Source organism: Lissotriton vulgaris, chromosome 6 (assembly GCF_964263255.1).
Source record: "Lissotriton vulgaris chromosome 6, aLisVul1.2, whole genome shotgun sequence".
Classification (NCBI taxonomy): domain Eukaryota; kingdom Metazoa; phylum Chordata; class Amphibia; order Caudata; family Salamandridae; genus Lissotriton; species Lissotriton vulgaris.
This window is the reverse complement of record NC_141694.1, coordinates 431083751-431104839: the sequence shown is the minus strand read 5'-3', so window position 1 is coordinate 431104839 and position 21089 is coordinate 431083751. Positions and strand designations below refer to the sequence as shown.

Here is a 21089-nt window from a genome sequence, read left to right as displayed (position 1 = left end):
ATGTACTGTCTTTTCCTCTGGGAGGCCAGCTCCAGATGTTCCCAGTCTTCATTATATACTGCCTTCTTACTATTTGTAAGTGTGGTTTTGTACTCAGTTTGTGCCAGGGAAATTTCGGTCTTATTCTCGGGGTGGGCGTATAGGGCTTTCCTCAACTTCCTATTTGCCAGGGAGCAGACCCTATTAAACCATCCAGTGTCCATGTTTGAGGCACAAATTGCCTTGAGCATGGACTCCATATTTGTATGTATTAACCCATTATAGTGTAAGGCCGTGGGTTTTCTGTACATTCTCCGTTAGCAGCAGTAGAGGAATTTTTTTAAGTGCAACTTAAGTAAGGCAGCTGGTGACTCTTTTGGATCTTTCAAACGCCAGACTCACTAGGATTTCAAGTAAATCAACCAAGTCGTGGGAAGTAAGATAATCAAAAAGCTCTGCGTCCCTTGTTTCTTGCTTCCTGCAGTCCTATTGTTTCTTCCTATGGTCCGGTTTCCCATTTCTAAGCTCACTGCATGCTTGTCAGCAATTGAAGATTAGATGACCTCCCATTTTTAAAACTCAATCCTAACAAGCCAGAGAACCTGTTTTTTCTGCTCAATGTTCCTGTCCAGCTTCACCTCTCATTTCCTTTCCACCCACCACTATGCCATACTCTTCATTGGATTTAAATTTCAGCTTTGTATTTAATTCCTCTTAGAATTTCACACCTTAGATTACTGTCATGATCATCTTTTCAATACCTGACAAATTAATGAAATTATTGCACTTCAGGCAATACAGATATCCTGTGTCGGTTTACTATGTTTCCCTTTGATCTCGCTGTCAATCAACCTATTCCTCCTGCAGTGATAACTTTTTTCCTTGCAATGTTAGTTTTGCTGTTTATGTATGTCTTTGTATATTACCATTATCTTGCTCCTCTGGGGCTATCGTTGCTAATTTCCCCTTATTTGTCTAGACGGCCTCTTCATCTGCCTTTGCGTGTCAGTTATGGTCACCCCTTCCCTAATGCAAAGACATTAATTTATGTAGCATTATTTTACCAATGCATGCTGAGAGGAGACAGAGTGTGTCAGATGTCCCTCATGCTTCTCTCCACAGCTAGAATGGAACAATATTTCTCTATATATTGGCTGGCAAGCAGGAATTCACATGAAATTTAGTTTGACATCCCTGGGCCCTTTTACATATTCACTTACACTGGAGCAAAAAAAGAAAATACAGCATACTCATCTCATCAACACCATATTGAGGTCTTCAGGATCTTTTGTCTATGATTAAATATGATATTTGTCAGCCCATGTTCACGATTGAATGTCTTTTCTGTCTGTCTCATCTTCCGGCTTCCTTTTCAATTACTTTCCTCCACGTTCTTGTCCGTCCCTGGCACGTTACTGCTTTGCGTCATTTGAATTTGGATGACTTGTATCCACTGCTGTTGTGAGTGGAATCTTTCTTTTGCTTTACGTCATTTAAGATCGAATGATTTGTATCCTTCCACTGCTACTGTAAGTGGGATATTTATTTGCATTTCAGTATCCATGTGAGTGCATCGCTTTCCACACTCTCTTCCTCATATTCCCTCTGCCACTGCTGTTTTATTTTAAATATATTATTATAATGATTTGACCAGGGCCTGCTCGTTTTTCCCATTTGCTGCCAATCCCTGCATCCACAACTTCCCTCTCCCTCCGTTTATTATTTACATGTTTCATTTGTTTTTCTTTTTTTGCAAGGGGCTGGTAGCTGCATACTGTCACTAGTCGGCTCCCTCTTTTCCCATTTGTTGCTGCCCCATTCAGTTTACTTCCACTTCCCCTCACTCTTTTTATTTAAATTATTTTGTGAATACCCAGCAGCTATGCACTTGCCCTCGGGTGATCGCGACTTCTTCCATCATGTGGTATACCTATGCATACTTTATTTTTTACTCTGCAATGATGAGATGTCTGTCTACAACTTTTAAATGGTGATTAAAGAATAAAGTAAATAAAAATTACAAGATGGCAGACTCGTGTGTTTATGCACAGTGAACTTCTAGGATTCATTTTTATGTGTTTCTTTTTTGTATTTTTGGTAAAAGAAAAATGTTTCAAGGTGACCATCGTGCATTTGTATAAGTTTCAGTGTGAATGGTTAATCGTATTGCCTCTGTTGTTGGTAATGGAGCAACTGGTGTAGCAAGACAAGCATGACATAAACTGATTTATTCCTACTTTTATTGTATTTGAAAAATAAGAATTGGAAAAAATCATGCATTTTACCTTTCAGGTGTGATACATTTGTCAACATTTAGCGTAAATTAAATATGTCACATGTTCTATTACACAAGTAGCTGAAATCGGATCTACCTAATATTTGTGTTATGAATAAACTAGTAAACTAGTGGTTCTTTATGAAATTACATGTTAAAATTATTTCAAAAACACACATATATTCACAATCTGTTTGTCCCATTTTGCCCTTGGGAAATACAATCTTTCTATAATATGGATACTAGTAAACCCATTAGCCACCATTCCATATTTTTTTTTGTTGCTCAGCTGTTGTGTCCACATGTATTTTGAATAGCTGAAATGGGCATAAGACTCACTCAGATCGCAAGATACAGATGAATGCATGGACCCGATTAACAAATAACACCCAAAAAAACATACCTTTACACATGCTCTTAGAATTGGGTGTAGATTTACGAGTTACGGCTAATCACAAAACTTTTCATTACTGTGTCTGGAAAGTTGTTGGAAAGCTGTGCCAGTCGCACTACTGGTAAATCATGTCACTCCCAAATCTTTGTTTCTTCTTGGTGAAACATTTTTCCCTGTGGTGAAATCACTTTTCCTACTTTTCCTTGATATTTGGGTTGATCCTTTCTCATTCACAGCCCGGAAAGAGATGTAATCCTGCCTTTGAATGGTGTAAGTCTTTGTCCATTTGCTATTTCGACAGTGAGAAAGGGTCAGCGTCAGGCTTGTGAGCAGCCTTCAACTGATGTTTTTTCGGGCTGTCACAAAGTTTTGAGTCAAACCGAAACTTGAATCACCCACTTCCCATCCATTGCCTGCAATTTACTCACAGCTGACGCAATATGCAGTAATACATGGATTTCTGACTGCTTTAATGAATGCTTAGTAGTTGCAAACCCAGCTATTTATGACCGTAAAGTAATGAAATGACAAAGTGAGTTTGTGAAACTTGCCCAGTGTAAGTGAAGGTGATGCTCTGTGCTGCAGAGTCACTAGAGATTGAACTCGCTTTTCATTTCCATTTGCTCGGGTGTTTTCTGCTTTCTTTCATATCGTTTGTTCCATTGCTAATACCAGTACTGCTTTCAGACTGCCAGCACTAAATATCTATTTCTCTCCGCAGATTACAGTACCAGCGAACAAAAACAGGCTTGTAAGAAACATGAGCTGTATGTGAGCTTTCGTGATTTGGGCTGGCAGGTACGAGTTGTTTCAACTTCCCTTACACCTCCATGTGTTTCGTTTTCTTCTTGTCCTCTGTCATGTTAACTACTCTTATCTATGAAAACAATGGTTTAGATCTTCATGCCTCTGACGCGGCCACAGCTCTCCTCACGGCCCCACACAATAAGATTTATAATCATCAACAGTGACCGGGCTAGATGCATATTTGTTAGTCAGCCAAGTTAGGTCGACATGAATACCTGATTTATCATCTCAGCTCGACCATAGTCGGGCTCTTAACCACAAGCCTGTAAGCTTCCGGATTCACACCGTAGCACGTGCCCTCATGATTTACGCCTTCCATTTTGAATTCTTCGGTTCCGTTTCTTTACAATATTCGTCTCCATAAAGTAGCTTGGAGTTTTGTTAAGGATAGCCACGAAAATGTATCCCCATTTTAACAGGCAAGTTGTCTTTACATTCCATGGCTGTTTTATACTTACATATCTGGTGACATAAACAGAGTTGGTTGCATTTCAAAATAAATATTATATTGATGTGGTCGGGCAGACTTAGCAGGAGCCCCAGGTGTCACTCATTGGGTGTCAGCCTCACGCTTCGGAGTACAGTTTCAACTCTTGGCCGGTCTCAATGACCCAGAGAGTCTCACAGTTACCTCACCCTTTGGCTTTAGGCTCCAAAATCTAAATCCTGCACAGTCGTAGACGGTGACCACTTTGTACTGATGGAAGGCACGACTCTGGAGAGACACTGTGTCTGCAAATGGCGAGACAAAGGGTCACACTGGACAGATCTTTATGTGGTGAGCCGTCTCACTGAGGATTTAGAATGGGAGTTTATGCGTGACCGTCCTGGATATCAGATGCTTGAACTATTTCCAGCCCATACCCTGCATATGATTTATTTTGTTGCACATGTGGTGAAGGAAAGGTTCATACCCCAGCACAAATCATATCAGGGTGCTAGGTTGAAAAGGAAAAGCTTGAGGAAATTCTTATTAGATTAGAAATGTCATGGCCCCTTTGTGTTCCATGTTGCTTTTAGCCCTAATTAGCCACACATTGACAAAGTCAGTAAACACAGCACACTGAATGATTATTTCCAAATTTCTCTGATTCGTCCAAGTGAAATGTACATGGGAAGTGGTTCGAAATAGGCCTGACTTTGATTTATACTCATGTAAATGATACCAGCACACATTTGATATCTGCACAGAAGTCGAAACGACTGCTCGTTTCCCACGACGGAAAAGCTAAAATAATATTTTCTGTGAAGAAAGGCAAACACGAAGAAATTGGTTTGCATAAGATAATGTCGCACTCTCAAAGGTTTTCTGTTGAACAGTTCTAATTGCTTGCACATTGCCTTCTCATTGGCACGCACATTCAGGCATCAATGCAAAGCTGCTAGTTTGAATTTTTGGATTAGTTGCCTCTTTTCCAGACAAGCCAAAGGCTATGATATAAAAGTATACAGAAGCCAAGCTTCAATCACTAGCAGTTAGTTGAGAAAACAACAAGTTCTACTGGAACCGTTTCATTAGAGCAAAAATCCATTCTCAATGAAACTATCTATTTTGAAATAAGGCCACCATACCAAGTACACACCCTCCTGTCCCCTGTTCTGGACAATTTATTTTAAAAATATTGTTCATAATTTATAAAATGGGAGTCAAGCTTATGTTCATCACCTTCAATGTATATTGAATGAAGTAAATGTTTGATGGGGTTGTTTTGTGTGCTCTACAAAAACGTATTTATATTTCTCTTTCAGTAACTCTGCAAATCAGATTATATTCATGTGCACCGGTGCCTGGCAGCTTTGCACAGCCAATACCTTTGCAACACCCACCTAGCACAAAAATGCCACTATAAGGTTAACTGGTACAACAGGGGCAATTTTTACTTGATCTTAACTACACATCATGATATTTCACTAGTGTCAGTGCAAATGGCAGGACATTGTTCAGCATACTTGCTCATTTATGTAATAAGGTAAATGTATTGCTTTGTCACAAGACAAGAAAAGTGAACATATATTTCACCATCATTTGAAACATAACTATTATTCAACACAGAACAGCTGTAATCTTTGAAGCACAGTGTGAGTGAGTAAGTGGAAGGTTGGTGAAGGGAAGTGGTCACAAAGCATATACACTCGGCTCATCTTCTACGCAATGGTCAACAATGGCACTAGTGTCTCCAGTGCTTCATGAGTACGTTACATTATGATTCAAAACTGAAAGTGATAATCTAATCATTTCTTAATGTCGTTTTGTCCTTGAGATGAAATGAGGAACTGCACCTTTCAAAAGAAAGACTATGAAAAGGCAATCATATAATACTGTGGTTATTACAAATTATAAACTGTTCTGTATTCAACATGGTCACAGCTACCTATTATGGATTTTTCAACTCTATTTTTGAGGATCCGACTGTGTACAACTCTTAACCTTGCTTGGCACTGAGGAAAGGGACAATCAGATCTACTTACTGGGAATTATGTTCTCTAAGAAGAAGTCTTTAAACCTACGTTAAGCCCCTCACTAAGGCACAATACCTCCGAACCACAACCCCATTGTACCATTGATTTCGTGTCCAGTCTTTCCCTTAGACTGCTTGCTCTGGCAGCAGGCATTGTGACATCAGAACTCGACAGTAAGAAGTTATTATGGTTGAGCAGCTACGTTATTTATTACAGATGACTAGAGATGTCACAATACACCTGTAGTAAGGGAATTCAAAACACACTTTTTGTAAGAAATGCAGGCTCCTATATATTATATAATGCTACAGCTATTCATGAAATGGACATTGTACATTGCTCTTTATCTGAGTGCAATATTATTTTTGCACCATTCAGGACCTTTTGTAGAAATTAATTTGCACAATTACTTTACATGTGCCCGCCAACTCGACCTTTTATGTGCAGTTTAGAATTAAGACAATTGGCCGCTACTACCAAGCTGTTCTGTATTTCTCTTCCCCACTCAGACTGTGATGAGGCAGTCAGAGGCTAATCGCTTGCCACCTCAAATTCTGCCTCTCAGACGCCTTTCACCTGCCACCTGGCAAGTGAATGTAAGTGCATGTGTCTGGTCACCTTGTCTGCAAGCATATTTCAGTGGGTGCTTTGCCCCCTTGTAAGCCCATTCTACCCTAGATGGCAATGTATTATCCACCCCTAGAGATGCCTAAACCCTGCTGTCATAGGAAGGATGGGTGGCCACAAGTGGTCATTTTCTAATGCACAAATGCAGCAGTAGCCTCATCCAGTGCTCTGGTGCACTGAAATGTGTGGTGCCATTTTTAGGTCTTGCCTTCAACAGCACTGCCTGCGCTGTCTGTTGCCAGATAATTGTAATCTTACAGTAGGCTTTAAGTCCTCCTATTGTTTATCGTTGGTTGGCCTTATTGCATCACTATCCCATCATAAGTTTGTTCCTCCTCTGGAGCATTGTCACATTACTGTTTCCTTGCACTGCTTTTTACACAGCTCATTTTTTGATGCTACTTCTTTAATGTGTCTCCCTCCTACACATCCCTGCCCACATCTCTTTGTTGCTGTGAGTCACCGTGTGCTCCTCTGTACCCCCAGCTCTGTTTGGCTGTGTCTCACTATGTGCTTCTGGGCCCTCCCATCTCCATGTAGCTCTCTCACCATTGGCTTCTCTGCCCTCGTCTCTGTGTTGCTCTGTCTAACCGTGTGCTTCTGTGCTCACCCTCACCTCCCGGCCTCTGTGTTGCTGTTTCTTGCCATGCGCTTCTCTACCCTTTCCTTGTTGTTTCCATCCCATGTGTTGCTTTCTCATCTTCGTATTTCTCTATCACAGCATGCGCTTCTGTGCTCCCTTCCTGTTGCTTGTCTTGCCTTGAGCTGCTCTGACTTTTCTGTATTGTTTCCGTACCCCATGTTGCTTCTCCATGCCTGTATACCCCATTTTGCTTCCCCAACTGCCCAGAACCCCCATTTGGCTCCCACCTCCTTGCCCAGCCTTTTGTTTTTCTTTATAGCTACCAATACCTTGAATCAGTTTCTCGAAATAAAAATAAAAGTGCCTGTGTCATTTTGCAGGTGCACATATGTGTAGTGCGTGTGCCTACCAAATACTGTAGTCATCTGCATCAAAAATGATTTTTTACATTCTTTATTCATGGTACACAGCACCTGGGATGGTGTTCAGCATTATTAAAGCCCATTGGGAAAGCCAAACTGTCCCAAAGGCTTGACCCATTAGATTTGGTCCCTTGTGCCTTTAAATCAGACCATTGACAACAAGACATTTGAGTTTATGTTGTAGGAAAACTATCTTTTCTGCATGGCCACACAGATTTTATTTCTTTTTCTGGACTCTATATTTTTGCTGGGATTACAACTGAATGCATTTTGCCCCTCCTAACCGGTAGTAAAGCAGCCGTGCTCCTCCGTAAACCATGATAACATCGGCTTATTGTTGATTAGCACATTTAACCAGCCTGTAAGTCCCTGGAATATGATGTAAAAAGTGCATCCAGGGCCTGGAAGTAATGCCACTAGTAGACTACAACACCTATTGTTCCATCAACTATAGTGGCAGTTCAAACATGGCTTCAGGTCTACCCTTTTGCAGTGTACTGTAAACCTTCAGTGGGACCCATTAAAAATAACCCTTTTGACATGTAAAAACATCCTTTTAAATATTACTATTTATCTCGGCCCCAGGACTGCTATATGTCTTGAAGTGGACAGGGGAATACTCCTACACGCTGGTCTACCCCCCAACCTCTCCAAAACCGCCGCTAAATCCTTCAAGCACGCCACCCTGAGATGCTGATATCTGACCTGCGCTTCAACGCGGACAATGGCATTTGCATAAATGACCTTATCTTTTTTTCAAGAAGAACTGCCATCTGGCGCAAAACCTTGACACACCTTCTTAACGTTCGCTCTACCGGAAACATCCCTTACGGCACCAAACTCACAATTGCTCCCTCTTCTACCCTAAGAGTGGACCTTACCATCACCCTCTACAAAAATGGCATCATTCTGATCCAAGCCTTTACCAATAACCTTAATAAATTCGCAGACCTTCTTATCCTCCTCAGAAACCATGTGCACAACACAAATAGGGTGACTAACACCTGCACCAATAACACACTGTCCTGCCAATCTACCAAGCCCGACCACTCGCACACCCCCACAGGGTTTCCACTGCAGTTCTTCCCATCCCCCCAGCATGCCTACTGACCACGACCACGGACTCTCCCCGGTACCCTTGATTCTTGCCCTCCCTGCACCACCCACCTACAGGGAGACTGGTACGGTCCCACTGACCCCAGGCACAGTCCAAACTAACCCCCCTATGGCTCCCAACACTGATCACCTTCACCGTTATTGCTCGCCCACTGGCAAATCCAGCAGAGACGCCCCCAAACCTCCAACCTCCTCCCCTCCAGCCATCCACCAGATTTGCGAGCTAGGTACTCCAAAGACCCTGGAGTCTGTTCAAACCAACCTACCTCCCCTTCCACCCTTCCACCCTTACAGGCCTCCTGTACTGCTCCTGAACCTTTGCCTCCTTGCTCACTCGCACCCTCAGCTCATATTGAGCTCGAAACTCTGCACTCAAGAGCGACTAAACTAACCCAGAGCATCCATAGCTCCATTCAGGCCCTTATGAACCTCCTTCACCTAGCCGAGCTCTCCCTTGCTAACCTCAAGTCACCTCATACCCCCCACCGATCACCGAGTCTCCCAAGCATCCACTGCCGCTACTTCTGAGACATCATCGCCCACGCAAACAACCTTGCCACTTCTCAGAGGAGAAATCCCGAGCTCTTGCACTCTCCTGCACCTCTACCACCGCTACTTCTGACCCTCTAGACCTCACGGGAAACTAAATCCTAGCCATCCTCCGAGACCACAACTCTGCCCAAGCCATCCCTTGTCCATTAGATGAGAGTCCTGGTCACCCCATCAGCACGGTCACCATTAACCCCAACAGGCCACCTACCCTCCATAACAGAAGTGTGTTGAAAAGCAACCTCGCGCCGGTAGTCCTGTCGGTCCAGACCCCTGATACCACCCCAGCCCCCCCCTTATCTGGTCTCTTAATCAATTACCGTTCAGCAGTCAAGCATGCAGCTGATATTGCTGACCTCATCCTGAACAAAAACGTAGACCTAGCTATACTAACAGAATCTTGGCACAATGAATACTCCTCCCCTTGCCTGGACTTATTAGTCCCTCCAAACTACAATATCGCCATACTGGACAGACGTTCATACAAGAAAGTGGAGGCATTGCCTGCATCTACCAATCCTCCCTCCTTGTCACTGAACTCTTGCTGGACACCACTGACTCCTGTGAATACCTCACACGGTCCATTTGGAGCAACTCACTACATCTCTGCAACTTACACATTTTCTACCGCCCTCTAGGCTTCAACGGCTCTTTACCAATCACCTCCTGGAAATCATCACAACTAAGATTTCCTCCAATGTCAAAGAGATTTTCCTGGGTGATTTCAACCTGCCCTGGAATGACACTAAAGATCCCCAAGTCAATGCTATCAAAGACCTCCTAACTGACCAAGCCCTACTCAAGCCTGCTCTCTGCCAACTCAATCAAAAGGGGCCAGCCTTGACTGGATAATTTCTAAGGAATCCTCATTAAAGCTCATCTCCATAGACCCATGTGATTCGTCTGACCGTCCCTTCATCTCCTTCATTGTACCTAGGACCCACAAGACTAAGACACCGCAACAGGTGATTCCCAAACGCTGGACCAGAGACACTAAGAACCTTGACCTTATGGAACTGGAGGCTCGCTGCAAATCTGCCCCCCCTTCGCACATAACCATGGTTAGCGACCCAATTGAGAATTACTTTTCAACTATATCAATAATTCTGGAAGACCTTGCCCTTCTAAAGCTAAAAAGAACACAAGTCAAAGACAGGAAACCCTGGTTCACTGGTTTCCTCAACATGGAGAGGAGATACCTATGGCAATATGAAAGACACTGGAGACAACACCCCTCTGCGATGCATCTTAAGCTTCTCCGCCAGGCGTGAAACTCCTACAGCAACCACAACCTCAATTAAAAAAAAGAATATTTCAGATCTGAACTGCGGAGCGCCAAGAATAGACCCCGTAAACTCTTTGAACTGGTCAAACACCAATCCAACAATCTGGCTAAAACACCGAAAGAATCCCCCAAATCTCTAATATTGTCAGAGGAATTCTCCTCTTTCTTCGCTGATAAAACCACAGCTTTAGGAATCAACTCAGTACCGCCTCCTACTCTCAACCCCTTCCGTACCTGCCCCCTTTCTCCGCTCCACCACCTCTTGCCTCTCCTAAAAAGCAAGCCTTCTGGACTGACCTTGAATATTATGACGAAGACTCCTTCTCCAAAATCCTCTCTACTCTAAACCCTAACAATGACCCGCTACCTTCCAATTGCCTCAATGCTGCCCCCTAATCCACTGTTCCTTGCTGGACTGCAATAATAAATGCCTCTCTCCAACAAGGCTCGATTCCCGACCCCTTGAAAGCCGGCCAAGTCCTCCTTATTTTAAAAAAAACCCATCACTGGATCCAACATCCCCCAAAAATTTCAGACGTATCTCCAATATCCCGCTACTAGCCAAAGTACTCGAGAAATGTGTACAACAACTAAGTCAGCACATCAACAACTTCCACCTACTTGATGACTTCCAATCTGGATTCAGACCTGGGCACAGCACTGCAACTACTATGCTCCACATTGTGGACAATGCCCTCGAAGCCCTAGACCAAGGCAAAAACTGCCTTCTAATTCTCTTAGATGTATCCTCCGCCTTCGACACGGTCAACCATGATAAACTTCTCGAACACCTCAATCTCAGGATGGGTCTGGATGGGGTGGGCCTAGAATGGTTCTGGTCCTTCCTCCATAATCGATCCCAGATATTCCTCATCAACGGCAACCTATCAGCTCCCACCCTGGTCACGCTTGGAGACCCCCAAGGCTCAAACCAGTCACCCACCCTCTTTAATCTTTACTTAGAGCCATTCACCAAAGTTCTTCGTACCGCCAATATTTCCTACCGTATGTACGCGACGATACCCAAATATACATCAATATCTCCTCACTCGATGAGATCCCTTTCCTGTACGAGTCCCTGAAACTGACTGTCTAATCGCTAGCCCCTAACCAACTAAAACTCAACGCAACGAAAACCAAATTTCTCCTAATCTCCCCTTCTAAAGCCAACCCTGAGATTCAGATGTGGATTAAGGCCATCACAGCCCTAAACTGCCTGCCAACCATTGTGGACTCTGCCAAATCCCTGGGCATTACCCTAGACTGTAACCTGAACATGCGGTACCACATCAACTCAATGGCTAAAGCAGCTAGATTCCGCCTGAGCTACCTATGGAAGCTGAAACCTTTCATCGATGCTCCTGACCTAAAAATGGCAGTTCGCGCACTAGTCATCTCCAGACTGGAATATGATTGTTCCACCCTCACTGGTCTACCCAAGATCTACCTAGCACCCTTAAAAGCTTGCCTCAACGTGGCCGCTAGACTACTCACCGGCACCAGCAAATGCAACCACATCTCTCCACATATGAAAGCACTGAACTGGCTCCCTCTAGAGGCCAGAATTCAGTTGAAACTGGCATGCATCAAACAAAAGGCTCTTTACTTAAACTCCCCTGCTTATCTGGCACAAAAACTAGTGCTATCTGGAGGAAGCAGGAGCTCCCGGTCCGCCAGAAACCTCTTACTCCCACCGGCTTTTTTTTCAGAAAAGAAGAACCTACAATAGGCCATTCATCGGGGAAGCACCAAGAATCTGGAACTCTTTCCCACCCACCTTCATAAGAATCCCTTCACTAGCATGTTTCAAGAAGGAGGCCAAAACCTTCCTCATGGGTAAATTCCTCATCTGATGCCTGGCCACAAGTCTGATGATTCTAAGACTATCGCATCTTCCCCAGATCACCAAGTCTCCCCGCAGAGAATTTATGGGGCCTTTATTTTTACCAACTTTAACTATGATTGCAATCTTACATTTTTATCCCCATTATCCCCTATGTTCCCTACACCCATGCCCCTAGCCAACCTTTTGTATAGTTCTGTATATTTCTGCACATTAGACTTTGATTGTCTGCATATCTTGTAAAGCGCTCTGATACCCTCTTGGGTCAAGTTCACGCTCTATAAAACACTAAAATAAATAAATAAAAAATAAATAAAATCCCCAGGTCAGGCCCCACTAAAGCAAAGGATGGGTGCTGTGTAGTCCTCTGTTGTAGCTCATACTGGCTATAGAGACCTCCACCACCCAGGGCTGGCTCCAGCTATGTCCCGGGAAACCCACCCCCGGGCATAGCTATTTGCTGTGGCTTGGAAGGAGCTTTAACTGCGCCCACCAAGTCACAGCAAACACTTTGCTTTCAGCAAGCGAGAGCATAGAAATGCTCTCGCTTGCTGGAAGTGGAGTTTTCATTTGTTTCTACCGGCTGTCGAGCGAGCAGGGAAACAGATGAAACAATTGTTTTTACACACAGGGATCTGCAGGTTTAGTAGCTCCCTGTGTGTGAAGAGCAAATTTCCCTCAGATGGCGGGGAGCCAGCAGGGACCGCAGGGTCGTTGAGATTCCACCACGGTCCCAAAGCACACTGGGTGCCCTGGGGGCACCAAGGACAAATGGCTGGGCCTCATGGGATGGGGTTCCGGGGTCAAAATCGGCCTGGGGAGAGGGGCCACGTGGCTCTCCTCCCCCACTTGTTAATGGCTGGGCCCCAGGGAATGCCGTATCTGGAGCTGAAATGGGCCTGAGAGGGAAGCAGCATGGCCGCTCTCCCTTATTAAAAATAAGAAATTTAAAAGGCCAAGCCCTGATGATAGGACCCCAAGGCTGAAATCTGCCTGGAAAGGGGGTGCAACACTCCCTTTTTTGTGCCGGATTTGAAGTTCCACTTCTATAAAGTACTAATCATCCTAACTTCGTGTGCTTGGCCAAGGTAAAGTGTTTTCTCAAAATTTACACAGTGAAAAGTTATCCGTATCCTCTATGGAGGTGTTTGCATCCTTGCTTTTCTCGAGCGCAATATCTCTCAGAGTGTCTGTTGCAAGTGGGTTCTTTCTTGTCCTCTGCTGCTAAGAGCAGGGATAGTGTTCTAAACTTTTGAAAACTAGAAGTATGTAAACTTGCCCAAAAACCCCGCTTGTTTGGCCTCGCCCCATATACATTAGCGGTATGCAACGTCTTCCCGCCCTTTTCCCAGGATGATGGACAGTTTACTAAAAAGCCATGGAGCGTGTTTGCTGCTGATTTTGGAGACTGGTCTTGATGCCTAGGATTACGATTGCATCTCTACCCAAAAAAAAGCACTTTGTGAAGGACAAATACAACCAAGTGTGTTTTCGCTGCAGTTCCACCTTGTAAAGTTATTTGTTGAAGATGTTCGAGGAACTCACATTGGCAAATTACAGACATGCAAGGTCACTGGACACATTTGCTTGGTGTCATTTACACAGCTGTAGTGTAGTAGACACACTATACATTTACCCAATAAGGAAGTATTTACTGATTAGCTAGTAGAAAGTACTCCACTTGGGTAGAGGGTGTTGCACAAAATGATGGCCTCTTCTTGTATAAATACACAGGGCTGGATTTATTCTGGCACGATGCTGACTTCACAGTAAGGAAACCTCAACTAGAAGCACTTATAGTTATAAACAAATTAGGTGCCTGAGTTGAAGCTCCACTTCTGTAAAGTACTAATTATCCTAAATCCGTGCCCATGGCCAGGCAAAGTAAGTGTGCTTTCTCTGCATTTCCACTGTGAGAAGTTATCTGTAATTTGTAATGAAGGTGTTTGCATCCTTGCTTTTTTCGTCCATGTGACCAGGGAGTTCTTTCTTGTCACCTGTTGCTGAGAGCTGTATCTATGGTTCTCCCTTTTAAAATCCCCAAGTTATGCCCAAAACCCATAACACCACTCACACACCCACTCACAGACACACAGTCACTTATACACGCACTACAGATCCATAGTGCCACTCACAGACCCACACAGGCTCTCACAGAGCCACTCACAGACCCACAGAGACACACACCGACCCCAGGACATAGCTGTTTGCTGTGACTTGGCTCTCGCTTGCTGGAAGCAGAGCATTCATCTGTTTCCCTGCCCACTGTCATGGAAGCGGATGAATTTCTTTCAGACACAGGGAGCTGCATTTTTAGCAGCTCCCTGCACATAAAATCAGTGCTGGCTCCTGCAGGAGACTGGGAGCCAGCAGGGACCGCAGGCGTTTCTTCAGGCTCCTCCCACGGTCCCAATGCAGACCCAGTAGAAAGGACCAGATCTCAGGGTTTGGAGTCCTCAGGGCTGCAATCAGCCTTTGGAGTGGGGCTGCGCTGCCCCTATCCCAATTGCCAAAAGGCCGGGCTCGCTGAGATGGGGTCTCAGGGGCAGGAATCCGCATGGAGTGGTGAGCCCTCCCTAATAAAAAATTTATTTTAAAAAAAGGCTGGCCCGAGTGAAGTCGTCAGAGGCCCGCTATCTCAACCACTCAGCAAAGGGTCTTTCTGGTACACAACGTGTTGGGGGAAGAAGTCCCTTTGAATGCTGAGGATCGTTGGGGGCCAACAACCCTTCCTGTTGCCTCCAGTAAGTCCCACACAGCAGGATTGCTGCAAGGTCATCCAAGGCTCTGCACCACTCTGCAACCGTGACTCCTGGCACACTACTGGTAAGGGGATTAAATCCCCTTAGATTTAGATTCTGAGGGTCCTTAACGTCCCTGTAACCTTTGGTTTTTAATGACTTTTAAGGTTTTTTTAATTCTATATCCTAGCTATGATGTCCCTGTAACCTTTGTTTTTTTCAGTGAATTTCTAGGGTTTTTAAAATTGTAATTCCTAACTGTAACCTGCAGCCTTTGAGAGTAAGTGTGTGAGTGAGTGCATCAGTATCTCAGTTGATGTATGAGTGTGTGAGTGTCAAAATATCGACTTGCCAACATATCGAGGTAAAAATATAGAATGCCAGAATATCGACTTCCTATCTACAAACAGGTAAATAAAAAAATATCGACTCCAAAATATCTATAGGAAAAAATATAGACAGTCAAAATATCGAATTTTAAAAATATTTTAAAAGTAATTTAAAAGTAATATAATAATAAATATAATTAATTTAAACATACCTAAAATACTTACATAAACTTAAAATTAATAAATAATTAATGTAACTTAAAAAAAAATTGTTCATTTTAAAACACACAGAATTTGAGTCGCACACGCCACAGGTAAAGGGAACATCATTTTATTTCATCATTTAGCAAGCTCCGCTGTCCTAATGCATTTTGGCCGCATCGGCATTCTTCAGAGGGAGGGGGCTTCCAACATCCAATGGCCTTCCGAACACACACATATACATATTATTAACAAAACATATACAATATTTTTGGGTTAAATGTACTATTCACACTCCAGAGAGTGCAACAGTAGGGAAAGTGTTGGATAGCGTAGGTATAAAAATTACTATTCCCACTCCAGAAAGCGCAACAGTAGGGAAAGCGTTGGATAGCGTAAGGTTTAAAATTACTATTCCCACTCCTGTGAGAGCAACAGTAGGGAAAGCGTTGGATAGCGTAGGGGTAAAAATTATTATTCCCACTCCAGAGAGTGTAACAGTAGGAAAAGCGTTGGATAGCGTAGGGGTAAAAATGACTATTACCCCATACTATTACCCCATACAGTAGGGAAAGTGTTGGATAGCGTAGGGGTAAAAATTACTATTCCCACTCCAGTGAGTGCAACAGTAGGGAAAGCATTGGATAGCGTAGGAGTGAAAATTACTATTCCCACTCCAGTGAGTGTAATAGTAGGGAAAGTAAATACTTCATATATAAATATAAATGACATAACTATTAATATCAATTACAAAATAATTAAAATATTTTACAATTTCATAAAATATATTAATTAATCGATTAAAATTACAAATAAAAGTTAACTAATAATAAAAATTACCTACTAATACAAATTATTTACCAATAAATTAATTTACAATATAAAAATAAATAAAAATTAGACACAAAAAAATATTTAAAAATATAGGCCTAGATGTAGGTAATTTTATTTTACCACTTCTTAAATACCGAATTTTACCGATTCAGTATTTAAGAAGTGGTAAAATAGAGGGGGGGGGTGTAGGTATTACAGAATCGGTAAATACGGAATCGTTAAGATTCGGTATTTACCGATTCTGTAAATACCGATTCGGTAATTCCCATTGATTCCTATGGGCATTGAAGCCCATAGGAATCAATGGGCATTACCGAATCGGTATTTACCGATTCGGTAAATACCGATTCCAGCAAGGGTGCAGGGGGTGTCATTTTGACACCCTTTAGCACCCCAAATACAGGCATGTGTGCCATGTGGCACACAGACATGCCCTAAGGGCATGTCTGTCTGTCACATGGCATAGGTGTGCATGCACACATGTGCATGCACACCTGGATTCGGTATTTTACCACCCAATTGGATTGGGTGGTAAAATACCGAATATGAAAGGCCTTTGGGACTCAGAAGAGTCCCATCTACATCTAGAAGTTGCTGAATCGGTAAAAATACTGATTCGATATTTTACCGATTCGGTAAATTTACAGAATCGGTAAAATTGGTCCCCTACATCCCAAAAACCCATTTATCGGTCGGTAACGGCTGAAATCGGCCGTTACCGGCCGGTAAATGGCCACCTACATCTGGCCCATAATTACTTACAATTAAATTACTTCCCAAGCTATTCTCCTATAAACAGACAACCCACTACAGAAAATAATGTAATAAAAGTAAAATATTTATCAATTAATCAATTACAATGAATTACAAATTATATTTTAATTATTTACCAATTATTAATTAATTAACAATGAATTCTAAATAAATAACAATAAATAAAATAACATATTTAATTAATTATAATAAAAATACTTCCCACCCTATTGCCCTATAAACCCACAACCCACTACAGAAAATAAATTACTACAATTAACTTATTTTTCAATTATTCAATCAAAGTTAATTAACAATTATATTTTAATTAATTACCAATTAATAATTAATTAACAATTAATTCTAAATAAATACCAATAAATAAAATAACATATTTAATTATTTATAATTAAATTACTTTCTACCCTATTCCCCTATAAACCCACAACCCGCTACAGAAAATAAATGACGAAAATTAACATATTTATCAATTAAAATTAAATACCAATTATATTGCAATTAATGACCAATTAATAATTAATTAAAAATTAATTCTAAATAAATACCAATAAATAAATAACATATTTAATTAATTATCATTAAATTAATTCCCACCCTATTCCCCTATAAACCCACAACCCGCTACAGAAAATAAATTACTAAAATTAACATATTTATCAATTAATTAATTACCGATTATATTTTAATTAATTACCATGTAATAATTAATTAACAATTAATTCTAAATACATACCAATAAATAAAATAACATATTTAATTAATTATAATTAAATTACTTCCCACCCTATTCCCCTATAAACCCACCACCCGCTCTAGAAAATAAATTACTAAAATTAACATATTTATCAATTATTCAATTAAAATGAATTACCAATTATATTTTAATTAATTACCAATTAATAATTAATTAACAATTCATTCTAAATAAATACCAACCAATAAAATAACATATTTAATTAATTATAATTAAATGACTTCCCACCCTATTTCCCTATAAACCCACAATACGCTACAGAATTATATTACACAAAAATTAAAAATTAATATTAACTTACCTTAAATTCGATATTTTTGTTGTCTATATTATGTCTAGTCGATATTATGTCCATTCTATTTGATATTAACATTTTCTAGTCGATATTTTTGTAGTCTATATTATGTCTAGTCGATATTATGTCCATTCTATATTTTGTACTCGATATTATGTCTAGTCGATAAAAAAACCTCAATATTTTGACTCTGTACCGTCTCAATGGGTGTGTAAGCAGGTGTGTGAGTGTCTGAGTTGGCTTAGGAGTGGCTGGATAAGTGTCTCACCGACCCCACCTCGATGAAGACCAACTTCCACAACTGCATCAATAACGTCTCATCCTGGATGAAGGACAACTGCCTGAAGTTCAACACGGACAAAACTAAAGTTCAGATCTTTGGCAGACACACCTCCTTCTCAAATAACTCCTGATGGCGGGTGGAACTTGGACCTGCTCCCATGTCGAAAAACCACACCTGCAACCTTGGCATCATACTCGACAGCAAACTCATTAGAGATGCTCAATGCTGTCTCCTCAGTCTGCTTCCATCCACTTCGCATGCTCCAGATTTCTTCCAAGTAAATCACCATCAACACCATGAAGAAGGTGACCCAAGTCCTCATCATTAGCTGACTGGACTTCAGCAATACACTCTATGCAGGCACAACCACCAAACTCATGCAAAGACTTCAGACACATCAAGACACAGTAGACAGACTGATCTTCAACCTGCCCAGAAGACCCCACATCACCCAGCATGTGAAAGACCTCCACTGGCTTTCTGTCTAGAAGAAATGCTCCTAATCCATGCCTACAAAGCCCTCCATGACCAAAGACCTGCCTACATGAACCACCACCTGTACTTCCATCTATCCCCTGGAAACTTCTGCTCCACACACCTTACCTTCGCACAGCACCCTCCCATATGCTGCTGCTGCACAAGAGGATGCTCCTTTTCCCATCTTGCCACCAGAGCACAGAACACCATCCCCCTTCACCTCCGCACCACACCCTCACTGACCCACTTCAGGAAGGGGCTCAAGACCTGGTTCTTTAACTGAGAACTGCAGGAAAGCGCCTGGATACCCTCTCAGGTGATAAGCCATGCTTTACAAGTACAACTTGATTGATTGATCCCCCAGGTCCTGGCCACATTTGAATGGGGCAGGGAAACTGTGCAGCCCCCATCCCTGGGCCGATTTATACACCAGGGACGGAATCCCCCCGGGTCCCTACTTTAACTGAATGGGGCAATTTTAGCCGCTGGGACCCTATACCCGGGAATTAGCCTTAAAAAATATATATTTTGCTTGGGGGAGGGGGGCCACTTAGCCTATTTCCCGGACCCGGCTATGAACAAATAAGTGACGGGTGCCATGCAGCCCCTCTCTCTGGGTTAAATTCGTTCCTGGAGAGCCCATACCCTGGGGCCTGGCCATGTGCCCTGGGCACCCAGTTTGCAGCATGGGGACCACCAGGGACCCTCATGGCCCCTGCGGTCCCTATCCCACTCCCCACCTCTTGCAGGAGCCGGCATTGCTGCTGCATTGAGGGAGCTGCTGAAAAGGTAGCTCCCTCCATGCAGGAGCAAATGTTTCATCTCTTTTCCAGCCCACAGACATGTGGGCAGGGAAAGAGATGAAACCTCAGCGTCCAGCAGCCTGGAGTACTTTGACAACTTCTGCCCGCTGGAAGCAAAGTATTTACTTTTACAGCTCCTGCCAAGCAAAAGCAAACAGCTATGTCCCGGGGAGGGCCGCCTGGGAAATAGCAGGAGCCAGCCCTGGGATGTGGTGGTTGCCAGGGCCATATATGGCTCCAGGAGGAGGGCAGCGTGGTGCCCTCCTTTCTTGTTCAGGGACTGCCTCAGGGAGATGGTGGTCCCTGGGGCCCTATGTGACCCAGTAAGGGTGCCTCGGGGACACCCTCTCCCATTAAAAAAAAATATTTGACCCCAGGGAGCTGGTGGTCTCCAGGACCAGTGGGTCTGCTGGCCCCTATTGTGTTATTTAGCCCCTGGGAGGTTGTGGTCCTTGGGCCTTGAGGGGTCCATGCGGCACCCCATAAATGTTTGTTTAGCCACAGGGAGCTGGTGGTCCATGGGGCTTATAACACCTCAGGAGGGGGCCCGCTTGTGTCCCCCTCCTTTTTGAATTAATAAAACCCAGGGGAAGTGGTGGTCCCCAGGGCCCAAAGGGATCCGGTGACCCCCCTTGTGTTATTTAGTCCCGGGGAGCTGGTAGTCCCCAGGCCTTGGTGGATCCGTTTGGCCTCCCCATCAATGTTTGTTAAGTCACAGGGAGGTGGTGGTCACCAGGGCTTTAAAAGCCTCAGGAGGGGGGCCCAGTGGCGAGTTATTGTTAAGACCTAGTTTCCATAGGAAAAGCATTTTTTTAGTTGGCTTTAACTTTGGCGTCATTTGAACAATCTTCATGAAATTTTCCAACAGAAGTGTTAGGGCAGGTTCTAGTTGTCATGGAAAGTTTCAGGGTGATTCGTGCAGTTGGGAGCAATAATTTGTGGCTCGAAATAAGGGTGCATTTGTAATATTGATTCCCATAGGAACGTTTAGTCACACCAACAACCCAAACTGCTGAACAGACTTACACCAAATTTGGCAGGAAGGTAGACGTTGATTCAAGGAAGTGCATTTTGCCTTTTCGGTGTAAATCTGTTCAGTAGTTTATGAGAAATGTAAGTCGGAAATTATAATGATATCTCTGGTCGCAAAGACAAGCTCATACTGGGAAATACACTGCTCTAATTGGCTGCCAACACTTCAACCAGGAAGTGTTGGCAGTCATCTTGGGACTCGGCTTTACAGAGTCCCCACCAAAAA

At 42.9% G+C, this 21089-nt stretch overlaps 1 protein-coding gene across 1 annotated transcript in view; it reads left to right on the top strand.

Annotated features, from left to right (window-relative positions):
- BMP5 (bone morphogenetic protein 5) overlaps positions 1–21089 on the top strand; it is a 469301-nt gene that overhangs the window by 431908 nt on the left and 16304 nt on the right. The window contains exon 5 of the mRNA XM_086926447.1: positions 3370–3446. Within this exon, the coding sequence (XP_086782573.1) occupies positions 3370–3446 (77 nt within the window). The remainder of the gene's footprint in view (positions 1–3369; positions 3447–21089) is intronic.